The sequence below is a fragment of the Anabas testudineus genome, chromosome 18 (genome assembly GCF_900324465.2).
Source record: "Anabas testudineus chromosome 18, fAnaTes1.2, whole genome shotgun sequence".
In the NCBI taxonomy this organism is placed as follows: domain Eukaryota; kingdom Metazoa; phylum Chordata; class Actinopteri; order Anabantiformes; family Anabantidae; genus Anabas; species Anabas testudineus.
Window position 1 is genome coordinate 17,736,366 of NC_046627.1, and position 9,224 is coordinate 17,745,589.

Genomic DNA, 9,224 nt, shown 5'->3' on the forward strand with positions numbered 1-9,224 from the left:
AAGGCTCCCAGGTGCACACACACACACACACACACACACACACACACATAAACGCACATGCTAATGTGAGGTTCACAAACTCTCAAGCGGTGCTGCCAGCTTCTGTTAATATATTTTAAAATTGCACAACCCGCAGCCTTTTGTCTTTTACACACTGCTGACAGCCAAGTATGTAAAAACCCCCATGCCTGACAACGGTGACAGTAAAAAACTGGACGTTCACATTTTGGTCACGGCTGATCTAAAAATACCCGGACGTGAAGTTGCACGTGAAGCTGTGAATGTGGTTCTCCCACCCTCATTTTTTCCCCACTCAGCACTGCTGCTCTGTCTCTGTCTGTCTCTTCCTGTGCCCACACATTCCAGCTCCTCTGTGTGCTCTAACACACCCACTCAGTCTCTCACACTGTGTCGCTGCATAATGAAAAACTAGCTCGGAGCCTCTTTTCATTTTTATTATTTCATAATAGTGTCATATCAACAAGTCTGACAGAACGTTTTTATGGGTTAAACCATATAATATGTCATGTAAAACAGCTTTCTACATATATATCTCTGCTCTTTGCTGAGATTTGCCAACACCTTGTAGTGTTTCTCCTGTGTGAGTATTCACCTGTGTGTGGGTGTGTTTTTTTTTTTTTTAACTAATGCACACACACACCTAAATAAACACTTGTTGCACACTGTAGCTGCTGCGAGTGTGATTGACAGCGGCAGAGTTAAAAGCAGAATAGTGTGCGTGTGTGTGTGCGTTTGTTACAGCGCATTAATCACCATGCAGCTGCCGCTGTGTGTGGTGCAACGTATGGAAATTTACAGTTGAACGTTATGAGACAAAATGTGTTCACTGTCCTCATCGTGTTTAAAACAATATTTCTTTTAAACACAACATTGTTAAAGTACCCAAAGTAGGACAAATGATTGACAATCTGTGCAGATTATCAAACATTTTCACCATGACTGAGCATTTACCTGCAGGTTCACATCTACAGTCCCTAATGACATTCTTAAGATTGTAAGATTAAAAATGATAGGTGTGAAGTTATATTGTTTGTTCATGATGACTCAGTTTTGTCCTTGTTGCTCTCTTTGCTTCCTCTACGTATGGCTTCACCCGCTTTCTCACTTCAACAGGCCCCTTGTGTTTCTCTGGGAGTTTCCTCTAGCTGGTTTTCTCCATCCAGCCACCAGAAGGCCCAAATCTTTCCATCCAGTATCAGTCACCTTACCGTCCCTGCCCACTCACACACCTGTTCCCAGTTTTCTATGATGCCAGGAATTTGCCGGGAGGCATTCCAGATCGTGGGTTTAGTTAAAACTCAGGGTTCGCTAACCCTGGGTTGAGGGGAAGAGTTGAGTTTTCATTTCCAGAAACTGAGATCAGATTAATTCTGAGTCATTTTCTGCAGCCACTAGCACTGCTCCCACCAGGTTACAGCTGAATAAATAGGCAAATATTTACAGAAATGCAGCATCCAGTAGGTAGCTTTCAGTACTTCATTAGAGAAACTGAAGTGTGCAACATAATGAATAACGTGACGGATGAACTATCGTCTGGGCGCCAGACAAAGCCGACAGCAACAGTTTATGTATGTAAACAAGGTGCAGTAACTGTGCTGAGTTCTACTTGTTTCTTTTGGTTTTTACAGATGAATTTTCTTATTTTTGGTGCGTAGAAGAGGGAAGGAGCTTGAAAAGGGAGTGGTTGGGCAGTGAGCTCATCGCCAACAAGGAGTCGTGCACCTGCAAACTGTGAACTTTTGAGAGAAACGCGATGGGTCCATGGACCGATTGCAGTTATGTAATTGTGGAGGTTTGCGATAACTCAGGGATTCGTGCTGCCTTCCACAAGAAGCTCGTTAGTAGCTTTAAGTGCAGAATGAAGACGAATGAGGTACTCCGTGATGACTCATCAGACCGAGTCGGGCGGGTCAGTTCCAGTCCGAGTCAGTCAATGCTAATTTCAACTGTTATCATGTGTCACCTCTTCAAGTGTGGCCTATTAGAACAGCTATTAACAGTTAATTATCACAACGTCTTGCACTTGACATGTTTGTTTTGACCTGGGTTTCACGCTTCCACATGCCCATGAGTGAGTGTGACTTGATGTTTCCAACAGTTGGAAGAGTAGCAGGAAATCTTTAGAGGGTCATGAATGAGGATTTAAGTGGAAATAGTACATATGACAGTGTTTCTGGCAAGAAATATATAATTTAAAACATTACGCATGGACAGAAAAAAAAGGGAGTTACACTGCAGGACCCGTTTTATCATTTGACACCATGATACCAGTGTGGCAAATCAGTGTAACCACTGTTGCACTGAGTCGCCCTCCTTTTAAAAAAAATATAAATTTTCAGACTCTCTACAATGACCTTTGAAGCCCACATGAGACAAGTGTTTGATACTCATAGATAACTTTTGGGTGGAGTATTGCTTCAACCAAATTATCCTCCACACATATCCCAGATTCATGACTAAGAAATAAGCACTGTGAAATCAGACTCATATGCTGTGGTCAGGCTGCGAACATTATATCTTCATAACTGACAGACTTGCTGGCGTCACTGGAAGAAATTAAATGAGGTGACACAGGAGCTATCCTGCTGCTTCAGCCTGCCAGTGTTCATTCCTTGTATCTGCAGCTGTCCTGACGCTGGATCCCGGCTCATGTTGCACTGTTGTACCTCTTACCCACTTGTCTGCTTGCAGGACGGATGATTTAATGGAATCAAGTATAATAACAGCACTGGAGGATTGCAAGAGCTAAAGTCGCTGGAACGAAAAATTGCTGCCATTGTGGAAAAACAGTTTGAGTGGGGATAGCGGGGATTTTCACATCCCTATATGAATCTAATTCTGCAATGATTTCTAGGAGAAAGTTCTTTGCTTCTCTCAGTGTATAGGTCAGAGGTCAGGGTTCGCTGCTGTTGCAGTTGGACGTCTTGCACAAAAACATCTCTGGGGTTCAAATGCTTGTTGACATTCTGCTTGAAATCTTGGGAACCATGTGATTTTTGCTTGAATCCCCAGCGAAGAGCAGCATATTGTCTGCCGTGGGGCTTATGAGATGCTTGTAAAACGATGAGATGCAGTATAGTGAAAAACACCGTGGGGACTTCCAATGATTCCCATTAATCTCTCAGCTGGTGTTTTTTCTGTTTATACACGTTTTCTCTTTTCTCTGGCTTCTGTTTTTAATTAATGTCACCAGTCTAATAGCACAAGTGCAGGTCTGAGCGCTTTCCTCTAACATAAAATACCATTTAACCCAAATGCACTGAGTGACCAGTGAACTCAGTGACTCACATCACGTTGCTTAGACCAGCTCTGTGTCTTGTGGGTGCCGGGGGTGGCATGGAAATGACAGACTGACACACTCGATTTACGACCAGAGAACAGGGTGGCTTTCAATTTTAGGCAGCCCTCGATTGAGACATCACATAGACCCAGACTCTCCTAATTACACACACATAGACACAGGCGGCTACAGAACAGTTATTGGCAAGATACGGACTGTGGAGGCAGATAGCCTCGTCTAACCTCTTGATTTAAACAGTCTGGGAGAGAAAGGGGAAGCGAGGCACACGAGCGCTCACACAATCGCCACCGTGGTCATTATTACATCGATTTGCTCACAGATGGAGTAACGATGCAAGGAAGCGCATGAGATCGATAGACAAAACACCAAGGGAGGGTCAGATGGATGGGAAAGAAACATTTCCTGTGTAGTCAACATATAAGAGGGTGTGTGACAGTCTGTGTATGAGGAGGAGGCAGCTGTTTAGGGTGTTCTCATGTCTCATCCCACCGGCCACTCTGTTAGGACCAAGAAAGGTGATAATTCTACTGCAAGATTATATTAAGAGGTGTCTTGAATGTTTTGGCCACCTTTAAATATTATCTACCACCCACTCATAGTAAAATGAAAACCTTTCCAAAAGGTTTCCAAAACAAATGAGAAACGATGGCCTTGTTGCTGCTGTGTTAGATTGTATTTGATTGTACAGTTGTACCTAATAAAGTGGCCAGTGAACATATAATTGCACATGTCTGCGTTTGGGGAAAGGTCATCATTAAGTGAATGTCATCCGCATAATTATAGTATCTTCCTTGTTGCTTTGTTTGCCTGGTTTCATCAGAGGTTGTGTGTGTGTGTCCATGGCAGTGCACCAGTGCGTGTCCTGCCTGTCTCCTCTCGCCCCTTTGCTTGGCCAGCTCGATTAATTGTGTTGCTGCGCTTAAGCTGCCTGGCTGAATGCGCGAGCTCCTCGGCTCCTCTCCTCTTCCACTGCTCTGCTTTAGGACCGTCATGGCTTGCCTGGCTGGCGGGCACCGTCTGTGCTGAACGGGGACTAAATATAGCTCACTGCACCAGGAAGACACAAACTGGGGAGAGAGAGGGAGGGGCGTAAATATAGAGTACCCTCGTGCAATTAGAGAGTCAAGCACTTCTGGGAAATTTTAGGGAAAGAGACAAGGGGGAACTCTCTGAGCTTGTTCTCTTTCTAGATTTGTGGATTTGTTATTTTGGCTGACGGCCTCCTGAGTGCCTTTGGTGTGAGTCATTGCATTAGACAGCAAGTAACCCAGTTTAAAGGGCATTGTCTAATCTTTATAGTGGTCATAATCTTGCTTTAATTTTAAACTCTTACAAACCTGTTATTTAGCATATTGACTCACTCTTTAATTTAAAAAATGGTTACTTACAGGACGTTTAGATGTGTATAAAGGCAATCAAGCAATCAGGAGCATGTCTCTGTTGTTTTAAAGGGCCATACACACTATGTGGTGCAGGTTAATTGCATGTCACATGGGACAATTAAAATGTGTATTGGATTGTATGATATTATTTTTGATGCATGTTGGACTCAGTCAGTCTGTATGTAAGGCATGTGGTATTCTGTACGATGAGCTACAATTTCTGACCTTTGACACACGATGTGAAATTAAAGAGCCCATATTACGCATCATTTTATTTATATTTTTAATTATCCACACACAGACGATTTTGAATGAGTCAAAATTGCTTCAACTGCTTTTTTTTCTTATATCGGACCTTTAAGCAGAAACTCTTTTCTGTCTGAAACCGTTCATTTTAGCTACTGTCTCTTTAAGGCTCCCTTCACGCAGAGCCCACTCTGTACTGGCCAGCCTGCTGAAACCTGCCGGTGGGCCAAGCAGGACGGTGAAAAACGTCCCAGCTAACTTAGGCAGATAGATGCAATTGTAGACAGTACTGTGTGGGCATGCTGACCCATAATGTAGGTCCATTCGTGGACTGTTTTGTGCATTTCTTCTCCTTTAATTGATCACATCATAAATACATTAATAACTAACACATTATCATTTGTTATCAGGCTGATTACATGTAATCTCATCCCAGCATAATTACATTTCACAGTGTTTCACAATGTGTCAACATTTTTGGATCCTAAAGGTCAGGTGTGCTTAAATAAACTAGTTTATACAGCGCATTGCCTAACTGCGTTGGACGACATGAAAATCCAACAAGCATGACATTGGAAAAGTGTTGGGGGAGGGAATTTTAACATCATTCAACGAACAAACAACAAGCACGTTGTTTAAAGCATGCTGACCCCTTAAATCAGCTGCTGGTACCTACTGCAGAACACACGGCTGCATGACAGCATGTGATTTGACTGCACTCTGTCTGCTGTGGAGCAGAATTGTCATCAAGTCTGTATTCCTGCTAATCGTCTATCGACTGTACAAACAAGGCCAAGAAAGGCTCGGTATGGTGAATCGGTGCAGGAGTGAAACACCTAAACCTGTTTTCTGGATTTCAGCCTTTCTTCATGCTGGCCCACACACACTCGACTCTGTGCCTGAAGCTATAGGTGTCCTCACATTCTTTTTCCTTTTATCACTTTCTTCCTGTCTGAATCCAGCCTGTTTGGCCGTGTTTGTTTTCCTGTTGTTCGTTTTAGGGTCACTGTGTCCCCCCGGGCTGATGATCAGATATTACAATCAACCTGCTAAACAAGAGACGCTGCATTCACATGTCATAGTATTTATTACGTTTTCATGTCTGAGTTATTGTTTCATCTGCATCTAACCAAAGCGTTTCCCCTCTCTGCTTGTGTCTTCAGAGTGCTGATGTTGGTTGAGAAAACAACGTGGTACCACTCAGAGCTTCGAAACCCTGCCTGTTCCTCCTGTGAGAACCAGTCACATCGGGAGAGCAGCTGCGTCGGATCACACCCTTGAAGCACTTTGACGGAGACGGATGAAAAATGTTTTTTGTTTTTGTTTTTTCTTGTTGGTTGTGGAAACCAACAGGGACGTGTGCCAAATGACATTCTTGAAAAATCTATTTGCCGCTCTCATTCCTTGAGTGAAAGCCAATCAGAGAAGGATACAAAAATGTGGAGTGAGGTGAAAAACTCAAATCATAAAGACAAACGACGGCGGCGGACTATTTAGTGTAAGAGAAAAAAAATGTATAGAAATATATATCAGCTCAAAAAAGTGCCTCATTTTCCGATTGTAGCCATTTTACAAAGAACTTAGTGATGACTTACTGAAGCTTTGTTAATTTTTTCATGCTTGATTTGATGTATGTAGTTTTTAAAAGAAATGCAGCAGGTGATACTGATAAAAGTGGCTGGCACTGGTGTGAACTTCTGCTGCGTTCATGTCATATTGCATTAATGGTAGAGATTGGACCGGTCACCATGTTCGCAATTTGAGAGCGAACTAATTAGGAATACAGGGCGTTTTCAATATTAGAATGTAAATGTATGACAACTTAAAGACGTCGACTTTCAAAGCTGAAACTAAATTAAGGGAAACAAACACATAAGACAAAACCAATTATTTATTGATTTATTGTGTGTTTCCTCCGTTTAATTGGGTTCATCACGATTTAGGTCATTAACAGACTTTGACTCTATATCTAAGTATTTCATGCACTAAAAGCCAAGTTGGATATAAGTTGGACACAATTTGCAGCAATATTTAAAAGCCAGGAACTGAAAATTACAATAAATCCATTATGACATGAACGCTGCGTTTTTGCTAAGATGAAAATGGTATTAGCGATGCGCTGGCTTTCCTGTCTACTGTGAGGAAAAATTAGCATAGCTGCTGTTAGCTTACCGCTCGTTTAGTACCTCTGTTGCTCGGATTCTGTCTTTTCGATTCTCCTTCTTTTTTTCTCGCAACTTTTTAATTAAGAGTCATTCACCAAAAGTATTAAACGGACTTGAAACAGAAAGTAACTCGTAGCAGGGAAGGGCTTTTGCTTGCTAAGTAAAACCAGCTAGGCCATATTAGCATCCTGCTGACTACTGCTCAAAGTGCAGACCCCTGATATAAAGCTAAGCAATCCCATTAGTGCTATTAGCCCGAGACACTTGTGTCTCACTTAATCCTCTTCGTCTCAGGATGCTAAATAACATACGGTACGTGCAGCTGAGGACAGAGACCCTATCAACAGCCATGCTAATTCTAGCTTTGTAGCAGTCAGCATCCCGCTTTTAGCGCCTTAAAGGCGCTCAGTTCTTATTTCGGTTGTGTCAGTATAAGCTGAATCAAACTGCTAAATAGATCTCAGTTACTTTATACATTAAAGTAGCAAACATTATAAAGAGAAAGTTTGAACACTTTTTATTTTTAAACAGGTTAAATTAAAAGTGCTTTGACCCTAAATCCTTCTTTAAGACTCTGTTTCTATCCCCTCCTTTCTGTATTAGGCTCTTACTTTAATCTCTGCTATGCATCAGCACTTAAGTGCCTGTCTGTCCTGTTCGTGTCTGTCTCTCTGCCCCCGTCTTAGCAGCTAGCACTAACACGTATGTCCTAGCAGAGTATATCAAGCCGATTTTATGTCTGTCGTGGTCTCTCTTGGCTTTACAGTTCTCATAAGATAACTTGTTCATGTTTGTTCGGCGTGATGATGATCTATCATGCGACCGTACTGACAGCCGTGGCCCTAACGTCTGAGGAGTTCGGGACTCTTTCACTTTTCCGGAAATGCAGGACCGAATCATCGCAGGGCCGTCAGTGCCAAATCACGACAGCAACAAACAAGACTTAAGCTGTCATCTGTGACAGCACCTGAAGAAGCAACTTTCACCTCTCTCAAGTCTGGACATATTGCTTTGTTTTTGTTTTTTGTTTTTTTTTAAATGTACCCGTCTGTGTTCCACTGTTGTTGGTGTTTTTCCTTTCGCAGCAGCAGCAGCAGGAAGAACTGTGACATATCTTTCCTCGCAGTCTCCTTACGTGACTCTTGAATATAAAGGTCATTGTGAAGACTTGCGTATGCTTTAACCTTGAATCTGCCTATGACTTCGACCGGCGGATAAACAAATGCACGAGGAGAAAGAAAAGGCCACGGTGGAACACAAAGCAACAAAACCTGAAAATGCATCTATGTAGCTATCAATTGTACTCATGTGTTTGTCTGTGCCTGCCCTGGGAAGTTCAACTCTACTCGTTTGGGGGTCACGTGACCGCCAGAGGGGCCCGGAGCGCAACAATGCAGCTTTATGACGAGCAGATTGAGATCTGCAGTTGGACTTCAACACATGAGTCCAAGACGTTTGCTTTTCAAGCAGCCTCGCAGATAAACACATGGTAATTAGTTGAACTGGTTCGTATGGGTTTTGGAAATGTTCTCGTATTGAAACTCAGCCGTTTCCAGCCAAAACACACATGCTTGAAGGTACTCGTAGCTTAGAAGAGAAAGCGCACAAACTGATTTGCTTTCGATCCTGACAAGCTGACGTTATTATCCTGCCATTTAAAGCTCTGAGTATCTCAAGAACTTTGTTTGTTTGTTTTTGTTTTTTTTGTTTTGTTTTTTTGTGCCCACATTTTTATTGTCAACCTGCCTGCGGTTTAGAAAGTCACAGCCAGATATCATGAATAAAGTTCCTGCAGGACAGCTCAGACAGAAAGCGGGGGTTAAACAATTCAAGCGGCTGTATGATTTCTTTTATTGCATTGTTAGCAAGTGTAGAGATGTTCATGAAAATGTGCAGGAAAAGTGTTGCTGCTGTTCTAAACTGTTTAATTTCTACCTTCTCTCCCCCCTGAGGGAAGCTGCAGAATGGGAATATCGTGACATTTACCTTTGGTGTAGACAATTTTACTTCTGTTGTGTAGGAATTTGGCAAACACCATGCAACATTAGACAACAGATTTTGTTCATTAAACAGTTTGAACCTCTGTCTGCTTCACCCACTTTCATCCAC

At 42.4% G+C, this 9,224-nt stretch overlaps 1 protein-coding gene across 1 annotated transcript in view; it reads left to right on the forward strand.

Annotated features, from left to right (window-relative positions):
* si:ch73-335l21.1 (insulin receptor substrate 1-B) overlaps positions 1–9,198 on the forward strand; it is a 40,680-nt gene extending 31,482 nt beyond the window's left edge. Inside the window, 1 exon segment of the mRNA XM_026352395.1 lies at positions 6,114–9,198. Within this exon segment, the coding sequence (XP_026208180.1) occupies positions 6,114–6,121 (8 nt within the window). The 3' untranslated portion in view covers positions 6,122–9,198.
* Positions 9,199–9,224: the final 26 nt, after the last annotated feature.